Source organism: Melampsora larici-populina, assembly GCF_000204055.1.
Source record: "Melampsora larici-populina 98AG31 unplaced genomic scaffold MELLAscaffold_13, whole genome shotgun sequence".
Classification (NCBI taxonomy): Eukaryota; Fungi; Basidiomycota; class Pucciniomycetes; order Pucciniales; family Melampsoraceae; genus Melampsora; species Melampsora laricis-populina.
The window spans coordinates 1,236,100-1,254,144 of record NW_006768777.1 but is presented as its reverse complement, the minus strand read 5'-3'; the positions used below and the strand labels follow the sequence as shown (position 1 = coordinate 1,254,144).

The following is an 18,045-nucleotide window of genomic DNA, read 5'->3' as shown; positions in this document are numbered from 1 at the left end:
GGAACCAGGGAGTAACGGCTTGTCTCCAAAAGGGTAACCTCGCTGAAAAGTTTTCGGAGGGAATGTTCAGGGAGCTCAAGCAAGCGGTTAAATTTGCGACGTGCAGCTCCAATAAGTCCGTCATGGGTCGCCGGAGGTTCGTCCATCGCAAGTTTCCATTGTGTATGAATAAGATCAGGCGAGATGGAGTCCTTATTATCTCTTTGTTGAGCTAATTCATGGCTACAAGGAAGTCCCCACGCGCCTCGGAAAGTGTTGGTGCATGGAATTTGGAGTGAGTCAGGAAGCAAATTATATTGAAGTTTGAGCTTTTTGAGAGCGAAATGTGATACAACTCCTTTGAGATCCTTGAAAAACGCAGGCATATCATGAAGTGTCTTTGTTCTTTCGATACCTAATAAAATTGATATTTCACTCATTTGATGCTCTTCAAAACGCTTGAAGGAGTTGAAGCAGGTTAAAAAGTCGTTGTTACGACCGTCTAGGAATCGTTTTGCTCGATAAAGACTCCCTTCGGTTCGTGAGGTTGAAGAATTACCAAAATGAAGCACCGTGTCTGTGTAGGCTTTGCTAGTCGACGAGCGCACACCAACTCCCTTTGAGGCAGAAAGGGAAGTCGTGCGCGCTCGTCGACGAGCGAACACTACCCGGACACGGTGAAGGGTACGAGACGTGTATAAGGTGACAAATTTTTCACTTCGATGGAGCCAAGTGCTGTTCAAATAATCGAAGATATTATGAGCTCTGGCAACTTTGGTCACCGCGGCGAGATTGTTATCGTAATCGCTTGGGGTGGAAGAGGAAACATATGTATTCCACAACTTCATGAACTCTGACCACTTGGCGTCTGAAAATTTACTCTTACAATTTTTGGCTATGTTAAGGTTGATATGCCAAATACACAATATATGTACTGAGTCTGGAAAAATCGAAGAAATCGCGTTGAATAAGGCCGGTTCAGCATCGGTTACAAAGGTCTGCGGGAGTCGAGTAGTGACAGTTTGGTCCTCGTCCTGGAATATAACTTCTTTGAGCTGGGTAAGAGCCCATTCATACTGCGATTTGACTTTGCTATTGAGGAAGCACATGGCCACGGTGAAGGACCGATTGGTGTTAGTAGTACCGACAATGTGTAGCAGAGGTAAATTGAAACGATTCGTCTTGTAAGTACAATCAAGACTAAGGACTGTATGGAATCTTCAAGTTAGAATGATTGCTGATGGGCTTGTGAAGAATAGATTGAGTAGGGTTCCTTCCGGTGAGGTGAGAGTCCGATGAGCCCAATGACACGCCGCAATCAAATCAAAAAGACCCTGAATTGGTGTTCGACCGTTCAGCCAAGTATCCCTGAGGCGATATCTTGCGTTGTGTATGTCCCGGACCAATGGCTGTGATCCGGTTTCGACCTTCAGGAGAGAGCGAATCTGGCCGGCTCAAACCCCAGCAGAAGACATGAAATTGATTGAGTCTCTAATAGCAGGTGGAAATCTCCGGTAGATAGCCATATTGTGAGGTTGGTCGAATGGCGGGTGATTATGAGTAGATTTGTTAGGGTTCTTCTTGTCTTGAGTAACAAGCCATCTATCTAAACCTGAGTGATAGTTAAGTGAAATTTCAAATAAGCAGCCAGTTTTCTTCGAAGAAGTTGTCCGTCGCTGAGCCACTGATGAATGCCTGTGACCTAAGGAACATCGTATATAAACTCTAACTGTGCGCTGTTGTTTGGTTTTGTGGCTCTTGATAGCCAAAGCATAGCCTTGATGGCGTGCAATCGCATTGAGATACATCAGGACGTTTTCTAGTTCGATAAACGCTTTGCCAACCTTGGGTCCTTCTAACAAACAAACTGGTAGGACACCTAACACCAAAACATGATAATGTTAATTCTCCATTATCTTGAACAAAGATGAAAATGAAACTTACCAATGGGCGGCCAATCGGCGTCACATTCATTTTGAATAAGTTCAACGGCCTCGGCAAGATCCTCCTCCCCAACATTATTGATTGTCGTGTCCGTGATTGATTGAACATCAAGGTCTCCAGCTGTAGTTTGGCTTTGTGTAGGTTCACGTAAGCTCGAGTTGATAGACACTGTATTGGTACACGTTGAAGCCGGATTTTGAGATTGGGATTGGGAAGCTGGAGTTGGTTCATCAAGAGGACCTTCAGTCGGATTTCCACCGTTCATCATGTATTGATGTGGAAGGGGGTAAGGGGGATAAGAAGTATTTGCAGCTGGTGGTTGTGGAATGAAAGTATTCGGAGGAGGTTGAGGGGTAACAAAAGTGTTTGAAGAAGGATGAGGAGGATAATAATTTGTCGGGTAAGAGTTGAAGGTTTGTTGAAATTGTGGAGGATAAGCGAGTTGCTGGTACGGGTTGTGTGGTGGGTAATGCTTTGGAGGTGGTTGAAAATGGTTCGGTGATTGTCGATAAGGGTTCATTGGAAAAGGTGGATGATTAGGAGGTACAGGATACACATGCTGAGCTCCGTGAGGGTGGTTTGAAGGGGGATAAAAGTAGGGAGGGTTTGTAGTAACATGAGGTTGAGTGAGAGTTGAAGTAAGAGAAAGAGGATTAGGTGAAGGAGGATAAAGGTTGGGAGTAACTTGAGGTTGAGTGGGTGTTGACGATTGAACAGGAAGTGGTTTAGATAGTTGATCACGCTGATCACCTTTGGAGGTGTTTATTAGTGAGTGTGGGGTTGGCGCGGACATGACACGATACGGAGGTTCAATTAACAAGTGTGGGGCTTGTGTGTGTGGGTAATTAAATGGTAGGTAGGGGGTAGTTGAGTTGTTTGAATTGAGATTGAATTGTGAAAAGGAAACTTAAAAGGTTGGACAAAGGAAGAAGGGAACGGGGATGTCCAAGAACGAGGGTTACCTTGACCTTATGTATCCTCCATGGCCATATGGCCTGTGCATATATGGCATATAGGGGCCGGTCCGGGCGCAGGTGTTCTGTGGAGCCCTTTTGTAATAGTTGACATGCTCTTTCAGAGTTTACGTTGATTTTGTAGCCCAAAGATGGGGAGTAGGGCATGAAATTTAAAATGATGGGCTGCGAAGTGTTTTCGAGCCCAAACAAGTAGCCCTTGGAGTCCGACTCAGGCTAAATTTGTCAAAGGAGCTTCGGGTTTTTGCGGGTATCTCGGGTAATACCCCAGAAAAAGGGGGCTACGGGTTATCTTCAACCGGGCTCAAAATAGTTGAATCCTTTTTAAATTTTACGGTGGGTTTTTTTTCTGCAAATATACGGTCAACACCATTCGGGACACCTAAAAAGGTGTCCTGATTTTTTTAAATTTACAGTATATTTTGCAACATCAGACAACTTGTTGGACTGTAAAATACCGTAAATTTATTGACTTGAAACCCCCTAATGTTTTGACTTGAGCCCCCTTAATAGGGGGTTTCAAGTTAAAAAAATGCCTAAAATAAGGGGGCTCAAGTCAAAATTTTTGCGGCCTTTTCTTAAAAATTGGGGAAAGTTTTTGACGGTACCGTGCTGTAAAAACTTTTCCCAATTCGTAAAAAAGGGCCGTAAAAATTTCTTTCGGATCTCCTTCTGAGCAGCAGATTTACGCAAATTCGCATAAATTTGCTGCTCAAAAAAATTTGGGAAAAGTTTTTTACCATAAAAGTAGTAAAATATTTTGACTTGAGCCCCCCTAATTCAAATGTCCCTGAATAAAAACATAGCTTATAATTTTCAAATTTTTAAAAAACCTCTACATAGAAAGCCCTTCCCCAGAAGCACATTCTAGTGTTTATTCTATAAAAAATGGATGAAAATTCAAGGGTCGGGAGGCAAAAGTACAAACATTTTTAGCCATTTTCAAGTTAGATTTTTTTGCATATTTTTACGCTTAAATACATTGTTTTACAAAGATTGTTTTTACAAACAACTTGTCCAAATTTATAAAAATTATGCAAAAGAAAATCAAACTTGAAACCCCCTGATGAATCACAGACTCGAATAAATCTTAGATTGATTTTCCCAAATGGCAAACACAAGGGTAAGCTTGTCAACAGTTGTATAGATGCAACCTTTGACAAGTTTACCAAATGTCTTCAGATACAGCCATTCCGGATTTGGTTGTCGCAATCTTTTTAAAAAAGAAAGTGAGCACACTCAAAACCTAACTCAAATTTCAGATGGCCTATGGGTTTATAACATCACCTACAAATTACAATGAAGAGTATACCAACTGCAAATTGATTCCAGAACCAGTCTTCACCCTTCAATATGCCCTTTGTCCACTACAATACTCAGATCAAGAGCGGCCACGCCAAGAAGAAGATATCCGGAGTTTCACTGGCTGATGCCAATTGTGAACTGATGACCAACGTCTGTAAGCGCTCAACTCAGCAATGGCAAAAGAGTTTACTCAAAACTGGTTCTGTGATCCAAGACAAAGCAACCTACCTACACACTGGCCTTATGCATTGAATGAAAACAACCTTCAACTGATCTTTGAAACCCTTGAAGAGGACTCAAACCTGATGTTGGATGAGATCAGCAACATCTTGGAGGACCTCACAGATAAAAAGCCGTGCATTTCAACATTACAATCCACCATCACCAAACAACTCAACTATAGCTTAAAGAAAGGTCAAACTGTTGATCCTTGGCAGTCCAAAGAGCAGCAAGCTGAGTATGCTAGAAGGGTTGCTAACCTGCCTTCCCAAGTTTTCCTTGGTGAGTGTAGTTTATTTTATGCCGCTGTCTTCTTCAGCTGACACCCTTCTTTAGACAAGGTTGGCATGAATGAACGTGATGTTGTTCACACTCACCTTAGGGCACCAGTAGGTCAACACGGACATTGTCTTTGTCAAAAATGTGAATGAGAGCACTGGAATCTGTGCGGTGCAATCTGTGAGCAAGGATTTCTAGCTGGAGCTGTTGTTGAGGTCAGATTTGATTGGGAAGGCTTCAAAGCCTTCCTGGAGTTTGTATTGGTGAGTGCTTTACAATATCATCTCTTTTCTATCTACACTATATCCCCAAAAGAATAGATACCCCAACATCAACTCTGTCCTCATCATGGACAATGCACCTATTCACATGGAAGGCAATATTAAAAACCTGTGCTGGAAAGCTGGCGTTCTTCTTGTCTATCTGCCCACCTTCTTGCCTGACAAGAATCCCATTGAAAAAGTATGGTGGGTTATGAAGGCCTTCTTAATACATTCAGGTGATTTTAAATGGGCCTTGGAGGAAGGAAGACGTCTCTTGAAGACATGTAGCAACTTATTCACTGCTGAACAGATGACTTCTCTGATACAAGGAGGAGGCTATCAGCCTGCTTACTCCATATGTAGTTCTTTTCTATTTTACTTCTGTGTTTTTGGTTTTATTGCAATTGATGATCACAAAAGATTACAAAGTCAAAAGAAGTTCAAATTCATCTTCTGACAGATGAGCCAAAACCAAAAACCAAAACACAAGTATATACAGTTGGCTTGATTTGATTAAGATCAAATGCTTATTAAGCATCAATCAAATGTGTCTTGGTCCATTATGTTGAGAGCAATATCATGACTCTCTACTACTTGAGTTTCAGATGTTGTGGTAATGTTATACCAATTCACGTTAATTAATTAGTCAAATAAACAATCACACACTCAAGGTTACACACTCAAGGTCAATGATAATCACCTTGATTGACAGCACCCTAAATCACTGTTAGAAGCGTGAAAGGATCTGATCAAGGGACTTCAAGGGTGTTTTAGTGCTATAACGAGATTGCAACGTAAAGACTAGAAAATCTCTGACCAGTGATTGGAAGTACAACTGAGACTAGTACAAGCATAACTTAGTATAAGCATAAATGGGCTCATAACAATCACCCTCATTCTTCCAGTAATCAACTGTTTCAATTAAACTTTCTTTTTCATTATTTGTCATTTCATTTTTCACTTATAGTAGTGTCCTCCCGGACCCCCCATTGACAGATACTCTTTTCCTCATCCAATATTTGAGGAAAAGAGTAAGCTGGATATTCAGTTGTCTTTTATCTTTTCTTATGAATAACTGATCTTATACTAATTGTTTCACTCTTATCATTTGATTACCTGTTGGTTTATATGTCAACACCAGTTCACTGTTATTGAATGTGTTGTTCATTTTACAGTCAACTCCCTCTAATTACATACAGTTTGGTGGGTGTTTTTCTCATGCACTTAAAGGAATATGCACTTATAGACCTCATTTTGTCTGGCAAACCCCTTTTTGGCGGCAAAAAATCCTATGCACATAGAGAATTATGCACTTACAGGGAGATCAACTTAGAGGGAGTTGACTGTATCTTTTCACCTTTTTATTTCTGCTGTGAAACCTTACAGCTTAGTTATCAGGCAGTTGTGACGTGGGGGTTGATTGGGACTCACCTTTAGTAATGTGTCACAGGAGTCTTAGGTTAGTTATCAGGCATTTGTGATGTGAGGTTGATTGAGACTCACCTCTAGTAATTTGTCACAGGAATCTTAGGAAACTGGAATTGAGACTTTTCACATTAATTACCATTTCTCATCCAGTTGCTCTGCTCAAGATGATCAAAGACTTCATCAAATGAAACATAAATGTCAATTGTACTGTAGAACAGATACAAGTTCTCTCATAACCTTCTGAACACAATTCTGTCTCTTTGGATTTGATTGATTGAGATCCAATGTGTATTAACCTTAAATCATCAATCCACGTGAACATATTTTTACGTTTGTTCACTCACCACTACTTACTGATGCTGATGATTGGGGTGATCAACTCACAATAATCAATTTCTCCAGATCTCAATTTCTCAATTGAATCTAAGAATGAATGAAAATCAACGGTAGAGTAGAGACCCGTTCCCTCTCATAAGCTAAACACAAAATTATCACATTCCCATAAATTCCATTTCAAACACACTGTATCTGAATAAAAACAAATAGACTCTATCAAGATAACAAGGTGAAATGTGATGTTGATCAAAGTTGATAAAGTAGATTGAGATATGGTTTGATCCGCTTTGATATTGATCAAGAATGATTCATATCAAGAAGATTGAATAAAAAAGTTGATCAATGTCATCAAGCGCTACAAGATGAAAGTTGGTACATTTTTTGAAATCCATTGAGTGGTACAATTCTGCATAAATTGATTGAGAACAATTCAAATCAAGAAGATTGGATGATTAAGGGGTTCCAAACTCAAGCTTGACAAGACTTGAGGTGCTGGCAATACTCTGAAGCCTTTGCTGACAAACAAACCACAGGTCTGTGTGCTATCCCTTGAGATTTGAGGAAATCAATAGAGTTTTTGCCAGAGAAAAATCATTGAATTTGAATAGTTGAAGTTTTTTCAGAACACTTCTGGTGGTGATATCATTTGCTGGGATGCGGCAGTGGTCAAGGTAAAATTCAAAATCTGGATTGGGGCGTGGAGCTGGTGATGTTGATTGTGATTGCGCAGGAACAATTGAAGGCAAAGTTAGGGAGTCTGCTGGAATCCGGGTTGACTTGCCTGACTTCAGCACCCACTCAAATCCAGGTAGTCCCACCGGTGGTTGGAACAGGGTCACCCCAGGTTTGCCAGAAGCCTGATAACAAGAAATCAGAGCATAGCCATCAGCAAAGCATAGATGGGAGTAATTTCAAAAGACTTGCAATTAACTCAGCCCAAACATCCAACATTTGGTATGTGAGTCTCATCATGAACTTTGGTCTTTCAGGATTGTAGCAAGTCACCCCCTCACGATGGCCCGCACAACCACTATCTCCATAGTGCGTCTGGAGTGCCATGCGGATCTTGGTTACATCAGCCTGAAGATTAATCAAATTCAAGGCAAGCTTGTGAGTCTTTTCTGGATTGGCTCCAGGATTATCTGTGAGCATGAGGCAATCAAAAGAATCCGCCTGAAATTTTGCAGGGGCATGAGTGCGGTGGAGGACATGGAGAGCGGACCCAGCAAGAGATGACCACTTACATTTTGTACCACACAATTCTTCCTTGGCTTGGCATTCTAATCAACCATGGCAGCAGTCACTCCCATTGATTTCCCTCTATTTTCAGAAACCACCACTTTGAAGCACTTGAAGTCACCATTGTTGCCAATGTTTTGTTGATGACCCTTGGGAAAGCTTGGGTTATTAGAAACCCAGTCAAAGTAATCAATGGTGCCCTTCATATCAGCCTCTTTGAACAAACCTTTACAGTCCATATGAAATCCTTTGGCCAAGTCAGTAACTGTGTCTTTGAACTCCTGAAGGGTCAAATTGGCTAGGTCAATTCTGACCAAAGTTGGACCAGTTTCTTGGCAGGCTGAACTCCCCTGCATTGATTGGCTATGGTGACATGATGGGATTTGAACGCTGTCATCTTGAATTAAAAAAAAACCCATCTTGTGTGGTTCCTGAAACAGGCAGTCTATCAGGTGAGGCACTTTGTTGCATGGCGACCAAAGAAAAGGCTGGTTGTCCACAAGCCCTAAAGCAAGGGCAGAATAATATGTACACGTGATCAGTCTACACTACTCAGTGACAGCCTCAAGGGAGACTAAGAACAGCAGGTGTGATTACTGCATGGCTAGTTGAACTGAGGAGGGCATGCTTCAGGTGTACAACTGTTGAATTGTACAGTTGCTGAAGTGGACAGTGGTTGAACAGTTGCTGCTCAGTGCTGGTTGCTCAAAGCAGAAGGTGGCTGAAACTTTAATTTTTTTATCAAAGGCATATGGGTTTTGGGATAATTCAATGTATAATCCTTGAGATTTTACAGCCAAACTCAAGGTTTTATCTGGTAAAAGACTTAGGTTTCAAGTTTGCTAACTTTCTTTTTTCAAAAGATTACCACAAGCAAATGTGGAATGACTGTAGGAAGTTTTATACATACACACACGGTGAGAAAATTTATGCAAAAGTTGCATATGTAACTTTATGCAACTTTTGTTACCAAAGGGGGTGTACAGGTCTGCTCAGTTATCTGCTCATTTAGGCAAGCAAATCACATGTAATACATTCTGTAACTTTGTTCAGATTGAGACACACATTTCAAAAGATTGACTGCATATATCACAATGGCTCCTCAGGAAATATTGATTGAGATGTCTAACAGTAGCATAAGGTGAGTCTGATCCTTAGGACCAATATTCCCATCTGGGAACCTCTTTAATGCTGGCAGTGTCATTCAAGCAATTTGTGCGTGGTTGGATTTCTAGACCTATGAATGGAAATAGAGCCATGTGCCCACCTTCTCAACTTGGAACTGGATGACAGAGGTGTTGATGAGGCAGCTTATGGACTAACCTGGATCTTATGTAGGAGGGATGGTGACTGTAAAAGCCTACACCAATCTTGAGAAACCCGGTATATTCAAAAAGCCCAGCATTGCTGCTGACAGTGCAGCTGAAGTAGCACATTATGAATTCTGACATGTCGCTAATGTCAGACCCTATGATCAATGGGGGTAATTGAAAAGCTGATTGTCACAATTTACCATCCGGTTTCTCCCAGCATCCTTCAGGATACTCAAAGCAACTATGTAGGGTGAACTTGTGAAGCAGGAGATAGGCTTCGGAAGAACAGTTGATAAGTATTTCACACATTGAGCTTGATTTCTAGAATAACAGGAACGTGGTCTGAAGCCCCATAACACTCCTGCCGAATTTCACACGCTTTCATGTTCTCCATTACTCGCTCAGAAACCTTTAACAAAGACGTGTGCAATTCATGTGCATTTCAGTATTGATCACTCCAAAGTCCAGATAGAGTGTCAGGAGCCCATGACATACGTAGAATGAGTCAATCCTCCATCCGATTCCCTTTTCACGGCATCCAAAACGATAACTTTAAAATTTAAGGTTGTTGGAGATACATCGAAGGCCAAGCTAAGAATCATTCACAGCGGAATCGAAATGATGAAATGTTTCGAGGCTCACCTGAAGTAACTGTTGAATTTACCACAACAACATTCAACGATCAATCAACTACATGACAGAACAAAATTGATGACATACGTATAATGTCCCTCAAGATCTGGGCGTGATACCCGCCATGCATCCACTATTTTGCCATGTCCACTTCCTTCCTTGGGGTTCAGTTGGCTTTGAAGGGCATCACACTCATCCTGCGTGTACCCAGCAATTTTGTTCCAACTCGTGGTTGCATTCCGCAGGTCTCCCGGATTGCAAAGAGATTGGTCTGAATAAGACAAAGTGTTCACAAGGGAGAAGTTGAAAATCTTATATCTACCTTTTTCTGTAAGTGCGCAATTGATATCGCCTGGGATACAAAATCTGCACGTCAGTGATAATGTTCAATTTTGATGCAAGGGTGGAATGAAGTGGACTTACCTCCCCATACAACGGGCTTAACAGCATCCAGCTCCCTTAGATACTTCTCAAAAGCTGCATTCCATTCATTTTTCCTGGTCATGAACTGAGGACAAAAGAGCTCGAGTGATTAGAAAATTGTGAAGTCCTGTACCTTACGACAAAAGGTCGGCACAAACTTGAAGCCCTTCGCCAGCGTTTGGAGTATAGGTTCCAATCAAATGAAAGTCTGTAAACTCTAGCATTATCATCCCTAAGACGTAGGAATACTTTAGTCAATCTACGTGCAATTTCGGGTTGAGCGCGACGCCACTTACGGCCTTTTGTACTGTCTTGGTCGTCAGCTGTTGGGAGGCCGTACACTACATTCAGAGGCTTGTGCTTAGACAATATAGCTACCCCCGCTGAAGAAAACTAGATCTCAATCGCCGAATATTGCACGTCAACAGCCAAGTAACAGCGGACTAACCATAGCCTTTCTTGGGATCGCCCCCCCAATATCGATACTGAAAAGAAAAAGTCGTGACATCAATATTAGAGAGAAATAGAAAAAAAATGTCAGAAAAAGGAAAAGTTCAAACTAAACTCGATATTGATGTTTGAGATGCATTATATCAGGTTCAGCCTGCATCTTGGTTTCGCTCATGATCATAATATCTGGATCTTCAGCTTGCAAATACGTTTTCAGGCCTTTTTTATCGCAGGCGTTGACTCCGCATACATTCCTATTAATCAGAAACAATGCCCAACCATGAGGACCGCGGAACAAATTTCAGTTTCTCCAAAATTGACGTCCATCCTCGCGATCTTTAGCCGTAGCCCTTCAGGATCAATCTACGTGACACGCTTTCCAAGTGATCCTTACCATGCTGATATTCGGATACAACCTTCTGCCTTGGGATCAAATTGTAGCTTGGAAGGAAATGCCTTGTTGTTCGGTAGATCAGCGTGGATCGGCACTGTTGGTCCTTTGGCTTTTTTAGTCTTGGTAGTCGGCTTGGCGGATGAAGTATCTTCTTCTTCTTTGTCTTTAGCTTTCCGTTTGCGGGGTTTTGAAGGCTGTGGCTTTTCGTCCTGTGTGGTTTCAGCATTTTCTACTTCTTCATCTCTGTCTTCGACTTCCGCTTTCGCCTTTGATTTAGAAGTAGCCCCCGGTTTAGATTTGGGACCCATTGCGAGACGCGTCCAATTCAGCGTTTGACTATAACAATGGTAAGCGATGCGGTGGGGCGTTTTGCGCGAAAGTAGTCCCAGATTCCGGCCGTAATTGATAATGTGAAATAAAGGATTCTTCAGGTTGAATAAACCGCTACGCATCAACAACTCAAAAAAATGGAATGACGTTCAGAAAGAACGCGCTCCAAATTGAAGCCTTGACAGAAGTGACCGAGGGGGCCGGGTCAGGTCAGGGCCAAGTCCGATGTCCTGTACAGTCTGGAAAAAATCATGTGCAGCGCTGGTCGGATGACGTCATCGGCACTATAGCTCAGTTGGTACTGTAGAGCGCCTGCTTAAATTCCTGGTCGCGTGTTGTCGTGGTGATGTTTTTGCCTGAGCCTGATGTGTAAGACACATTTTGTTGGCTATAAGGACAAAGTGGAGAAACATGTCTGATGTTTTCCACACAAATAAAGGTCGCCTCTGTTTTTAAGGGGACATCAAAGATAAGTAAAAGTCTGAAGAATTTGGAAATTCTATAGAATGTCCCATTGAACATCTCAAATGTAAGCTGTGGTATTTTTGTATACAAAGAGCTCATCTCTTTGGATTAACTGGATGTTTCAAAGGACATAAAAGTTGTTTGATCAACCTAAAAAGCTACTTTTGCTTCATCATCTCAGATTGGTTCTTTGAAAGCTTTGCTCACCCAGATCTTCCAGATTCTTTGGCCCTTTCCTATCTTTGGTCTTGCTCACATATACGAAGATCCCATCAATCCACACAACTGAGCTTGAGGCATACTACAACTCTAGGCTAGTTGAGTTACTTCCTTCCAAAGAAGATGTGAGCTCAATCAAACAGGGCATCTTCTCTGACCACCAAATAAGTTCTTCAAAAAAATTGCAGGCATTGAAAACCACGGAGATGGTTGCACCAACAGGTAATTGAGATGGAATTTCTTATCAAGTTTTACAACAAGGACTGAAACTTTGGAACCCACTGTCCATACCAAGATAACTCAAAATTCACTCATGAAAATTCTTTATGAATGTGCCATCTCCAGGGTTTCATTTGCATTAAATCAGATATTACTTACATCAGAAACGTGCAAAACAAACAAAAAAGATTTGTTCAATTTCTCAAAAAAAAAATGAGACATAAGAATAAACACTAAGCAAAAAGAAGACTAGTTTAATAGAGAGATAGAGAGAAAATTGCTATCCTAATTTTTGCAAGCCAAATAATCAAAAAAGAAACAGAGAAAAAGAAGTCGCTTAAAAACACAGACAAAAAATTGCTAAGACTTTTTCAATCCTTGGAACTGTTTTACACATAGTACTGATATATTGTTCTGAAAAGGAACTGCATCATAATTGATGTGTCCATCCGCCACCACACTCTGCCGCTGCAACATGGGCATTATCACCCCAAAGAAAGATCACAAAAACCCAAAAGATGAAGAGAAAAGATAGTGATATAAATCGTTCATGCGACCTTTTCATCATGATCATGAGTGGATGTTTTTCCGCCTCCAAAGAACCCGGTCAACAGACTAGGCCTTCTTTCATCTAATTGATTCGACTTGCCAACTGCTGCCTGTATTACCAACATATTGACTCCTAATCCACTTGCCATCAATCCGCTGGCTACATCCCCTAGACTCTTTCGAACTTCGGAAGAAGCAATCACCCCGAGTTGCTGAACAACAGGCGTAACCTCCGATGTCGGGCTGTCCCTGGACTCGCTCTTTTCCTCCATCTTCGATTTCAGGAATTGACTCAACTCGGCTGTATGACTGTCTTTTCCTCGCCTTGATCGACCTGTCATCACTATCACTGAGCTTGACGAACCTGCCACGGTCTTCTGTGCACGTTTCATGATTGTGTGCAAGGGAACTGCACTGGAGACCGTCTCGGATGTGATCCTACTTAGGGCCTCAATTCGGCTTGAGCTTCTGTGTCGTTGAGTACCGTCGGTCTGCTCAGACTCAGGACCGAAGTAACTGTGCCAAAGGAGATTATCGGCCGTTTCAGACTGAAGTCGTCCCGCCGCGGTGGTGTTACCGTAAACCGTATCGTTTGATGTCACACCAGCATGCATAGTCAATTCGTTCAGCCGACGACTGTGTGTCACATCCTCTGCCATGACTCGATTGGCAAGTTCTGGATTGTCCTCCGAAGTTGGCTCGGCCGCCCGAAATACCCTGACAACCGTGGCCGTCACAGTAGGTTGATGGCAGAACTGTACCAAAAGTCGGAGGGTAGCTCGATCATCAGGCCCGCCCATAAAACCAAAGAAAAGGTGGGTGTGATGGCTGGAGTGGAGAGGTAAGCCGGCACAGGTGCCTTGGTCGATCCAAAGTCCCACGTCACACGCCGATTCAGCAAAGACAGCACGGACGAGTGCAGCGTAAAGCGGGGAGCCTTCGAGTTTACCCGACAGCATGTTCTCGATGGGGTTGGAACTGAAGCTAGCAGTCTGAGGGCTCCCGTTGCAATCGAGGTACCAAGGTAATAGAAGAAGTTGAGATCCGACATGATCGACCGTTTGAGCAATCTCCTTCACAAAACTGTCCTCCGGGATAATCGACATCTTTGCTTGTGCAACCTCAATTCCACTAAGATTGGCGAAAGTCTTGAAGACGTTCAATAATCCATCGTATTTTGCCGTTTCTTCACTTTCGCTAGCCTTCATGACATCCGAGGTACGTTCACTGAGTTCGAGCAATCTGAGTACTGATAGTTGCGTGGAAGCCTGGGGCACAGTTGGAACGGCCGGGGCGACCTCGGATACATCCGTAGAATATTTATCATCTCCTGCCGCCATACCGATAGCCTTTTCGGATACAGAAGAAGCTCCGGGAAATGAAGCCTTGTGAGGTCTTGCAGACCATCCAGGCTTAGTAGACGGCTGGAGAAGCTTCACGAAGGCCTATGGTCACATTGCACAAAAAGTGGTCAGTACGATGCAGAAGTGAAAGGAACAAATAACAGTGTCAATAGACTGACCATGATGCTTGGTAATTGCTCTAGACGATTGAGTACAACCAAGATGTTTGAGCGTACGTCCGTGTCAGCGTCGGAATCGCTCGGCTTGAGGCCCATAGTGAGTGAGCGCTGTCCTGCGAGTTTGGCGAGTTCCTTCTTCTCCCGATAAGATTCGGGGTAAAAAGCAAGACAGAGAGGAGTTGTCACAAAGGTAGTCTAAGGCGCGCTCAAAAACGGAGTATCAGCCAAAGATGTTATGGTTGGAGATCTTTGCTAGAAATGATAGGTCAACTCACTACCACCGCCATCAATACAAACATCGCAAAAATGGGAGGGTTAAGGACTCCGGCTTTGAGAGCAATGTTCAAGACAATGAGCTGGGAGAAGAGAGGAGGGAAAAAATCAGCATCGTCTCAACACGTGAGCGAGTCTCAAGAACGCTATTGGGGCTGACCTCTACCAACCCTTTGCAGGCCATCAAACTGCCAACCGCACCACTCTCTCGCCAATCCATTCCACTCCACAATGCCATTGCGAAGCAAGGAACGAATTTCGACACTTGTGCTGTCTGAAGAAACCAGCCAGAAAGAAATTAACATCATCGGATCATCCATGGTCATGATGATTTGTTTGATCAAGATGTTCAAGCTTACAATCAGCACGCATATAGTCCAGCCCTAATGACAAGAGTTAAAATTTGGGGGGTTAAACAATGGTAAGCCAAGATATGAAAACATGAGACGTTGCCACAGCTTACCCAAATAGAAGCATCATTCAACTTGCCCAAATCTGTCGAGAGTCCCGACAGTGTAAAATACAGGGGCAGGAAAAAGACAGTCACGAGATCCTCAATCTTGGAAGCCAAAACGCTGGCAAAGCCCCCATCGTGAGGCATTATAACGCCGATAAGGAAACCGCCTATAAGGAACAAATTTCATATCAATTCCTGTGGTAAGCCGGTTGAGTGTAAGGTGAAAGCTTACCAAAGATAGCATGAACTCCGATAACTTGGGTGAACCTGATGGCGGGGTAGCATAGACAACAGTAAAAGAGTCAGTGGAAATAGAGTTGACTCATGGCATGAAGTAGTGACGACAAACCAAGCCGAACCAAAAGTCATCAGCAGTACGAGACAGGTGATGCCTGGGGTCGGACCGCCCTCAAAGCTGCCCGATCGACGAGCAATGACAATGAAAACTGGACGGACGATAAAGACGAGGAAGAGAGCCCAACCGAAGACAACCAGCATCACATATAGAGCAGTGATACCTGCCCCAGAATTGACGAGGGTGACGGCGAGAGCAAGAAGGACCCAACCGATGACATCATTTGCAACACCTACCACAGCGCGAGTTGGAGCAAAATAAACAGATTGCGGCAAGGGTGAGAGGAGTGTTACATGTTTCAAAACTTAGATCGAACCAAAGACCTTAGAAGAGACCAAGAGAATAGAAGACTAACCTGCAGCAAGGGTGGAGATACCAACATGGTTTTGAAGTAACTTCAAGTCGGTAAGAATCCGACACAGTACCGGAAAAGCAGTGATGGCGAAAGCGACACAGATGAAGAGAAGAAAATGACTGAAGCTGACGACGCTCGAATCCACAAAACGTCCATAGAGACCTTTGGCAACGGCGGCACCGACAGCAAAGGGCACGATAAGCCCGACCAACCCGACTCCCGTAGCTGAGCGCCAGTTCTTAAGCATCAACTTGAAGTCCACCTCTAGGCCAACGATGAAGAGGAACAGTACAAGTCCAATATTTGCTACGAGCGAGAGATAGGGTAGTGAGATAGCAGGGAAGATGGTATTGGTAAAATTAGGGATTCTACCCATTGCCGTCGGCCCGCTAGAGTGTATCGAAAGGGTAAAGAGAGCATAAGTATGGAACGGACAGTAAATCGAGATTGATTGAGAAGAGATACTGACAGGATGATACCCCCGATGACTTCAGAGATAACTTTGGGTTGACGAATCCTCTTGAAGAAGAAGCCAAGTACATTGCTAAGTGTGATGATGATGACCGCTTGGCTTTGGGTGAAAGTGACGAGAGTGATCAAAAAGGATAAGTAAGGGATGAAGCCTAGATCTGCACAAGAAGGAAAAGAGTTACATGATGAATAGGACTAGCGGACTGAAAGGATTGGAGGAATTAAGAAGTTATTAGTTTGATAGGCATTAGCAAGTTAGAGAAATGTAGAAAATCAAAACTTGAAACTCAACTCAGTGGAATCGAATTCAAATGGATTCTTGTGATTCGGGTCAAGAAGAGATTGAGCAGCAACTTTAGTAGAAGAAGTGGAATTAGTTGGTGTGGACATCTCTTTGAGTTTGAATCTGAGAATGAGAATGGGATTAGATGAAAGGATTCAGTGATCTCAACACGACGGTTTTGGAAGGAAGCGTGAGGAAGAGAGCTCAGATGGATTGAGAAAGTTGGACCCCTGGTGGTATAAGAGAAGTACAAAAATGAGCTGGTTGAGAATCAAATCTTCATCGATCGATACAGTCAGTGTAGTATTTAAGTTTGAATACTATTTTTGGAATTGTATCTTTGAAGTGGGTGGATTAGGGTGGATTGGATTCTAAAGTCATGCCAGTTCATCAAACCTCATGGTCTTTTATGTAATAGCTTTTAATCCATTGCTACTCTCCTCGGGCTCGCCCTCACCTTCGCCATCTGTACATACACATTCAGGCACATTCATCCAATTTTAATGTGGTTGGTCTAGATGGCGGACTCTGGCGGGCTAGCTAACGTGTTCTAGTACGCGGGCGTCGCTGGTGATGTGTGCATGGTTCCTGAGTCTCAATTGATAACACCGGTGTGGCATTTTAGCCACAATCCAATTGTTCAAGCACAAGTCCAGATTCCCGACGGAGATCCGTAAGATGCCTCTTTGAGCGCGATCTTCAAGTGCCCAGGGTACATACATAGCCATGAGAATTTTCACGGACCACTCGGATTCCAAGACACCCACACGGTCGTGCTTGGCTTCATCGTTTCAGCGCTTCCTCCGTCTCGGTCTCGGCTTCAAAATCACAACGATGGCAAATTGTTTATTTGACGTGTAGCCTCTCGCATAATCTCTCTTGCCACTCGGTCTCCACGTCGGAATCACACCGGATGAACGGCATCGTGTATCTTGCGGCAGGAACACAGAGAACGATGGCCAGCAGCTTCTAGACTCAGAGGCATTTGCGCTGGATCATGACTTCTGGAGAAAGATGGCAGAAGGATTTTTGCAAACACCACAATCTGCCCCGGTCCGGGGCTGGGCCACGAGAGTTGAACATGCCCTCACGCCAGATTTAGCTTTACAATTCCACTTTTACCATTCAGTAGATCCATCATCAGATCAGCGCAGTGGCAGCCGGGAGGGGTGGGCGATAGTTGAGGTGCAGCATAGAAACCACACATCTTAATCTTCCCGATTCTGGTTAACAATAACCTCAAAAGCTTTCGAGCCCTTGTCCAAATTTTGACGCATCCAGCGTCATCAGAAGAAATAGACTCAAACCTAGTCAACACGATTGACCTGAATGCCTGCTGATCAGCTCCATCATCATGGGCTACCCTCT

At 43.2% G+C, this 18,045-nt stretch overlaps 4 protein-coding genes across 4 annotated transcripts; 1 reads left to right on the top strand and 3 right to left on the bottom strand.

The window, feature by feature from the left end:
- Positions 1–1,891: 1,891 nt before the first annotated feature.
- MELLADRAFT_85279 (uncharacterized protein) lies at positions 1,892–2,716 on the bottom strand (the record flags this gene model as incomplete). The annotated part of the gene is made up of 1 exon (XM_007408656.1): positions 1,892–2,716. The coding sequence occupies one exon, from the start codon at positions 2,714–2,716 to the stop codon at positions 1,892–1,894; it is 825 nt and encodes a 274-aa protein (XP_007408718.1).
- A 1,659-nt stretch (positions 2,717–4,375) lies between these two features.
- Positions 4,376–5,420, top strand: MELLADRAFT_62263 (uncharacterized protein; the record flags this gene model as incomplete). Its single annotated transcript, XM_007408717.1, has 3 exons — positions 4,376–4,703; positions 4,758–4,810; positions 5,274–5,420. The coding sequence occupies 3 exons, from the start codon at positions 4,376–4,378 to the stop codon at positions 5,418–5,420; spliced, it is 528 nt and encodes a 175-aa protein (XP_007408779.1).
- A 2,105-nt stretch (positions 5,421–7,525) lies between these two features.
- MELLADRAFT_105457 (uncharacterized protein) lies at positions 7,526–11,487 on the bottom strand (the record flags this gene model as incomplete). The annotated part of the gene is made up of 14 exons (XM_007408655.1): positions 7,526–7,584; positions 7,741–7,869; positions 7,972–8,007; positions 8,193–8,329; positions 8,382–8,471; positions 9,775–9,870; positions 9,922–9,930; positions 10,000–10,264; positions 10,336–10,420; positions 10,494–10,552; positions 10,632–10,718; positions 10,784–10,820; positions 10,901–11,039; positions 11,180–11,487. 14 exons carry the CDS (start codon positions 11,485–11,487, stop codon positions 7,526–7,528), a joined length of 1,536 nt encoding a protein of 511 aa, XP_007408717.1.
- A 1,032-nt stretch (positions 11,488–12,519) lies between these two features.
- On the bottom strand, positions 12,520–17,040 carry MELLADRAFT_116152 (uncharacterized protein; the record flags this gene model as incomplete). Its single annotated transcript, XM_007408654.1, has 12 exons — positions 12,520–14,406; positions 14,484–14,678; positions 14,759–14,839; positions 14,917–15,030; positions 15,116–15,139; positions 15,220–15,380; positions 15,446–15,480; positions 15,563–15,800; positions 15,924–16,312; positions 16,393–16,494; positions 16,577–16,597; positions 16,687–17,040. 12 exons carry the CDS (start codon positions 16,782–16,784, stop codon positions 12,961–12,963), a joined length of 2,904 nt encoding a protein of 967 aa, XP_007408716.1.
- Between the last annotated feature and the right edge of the window lie 1,005 nt (positions 17,041–18,045).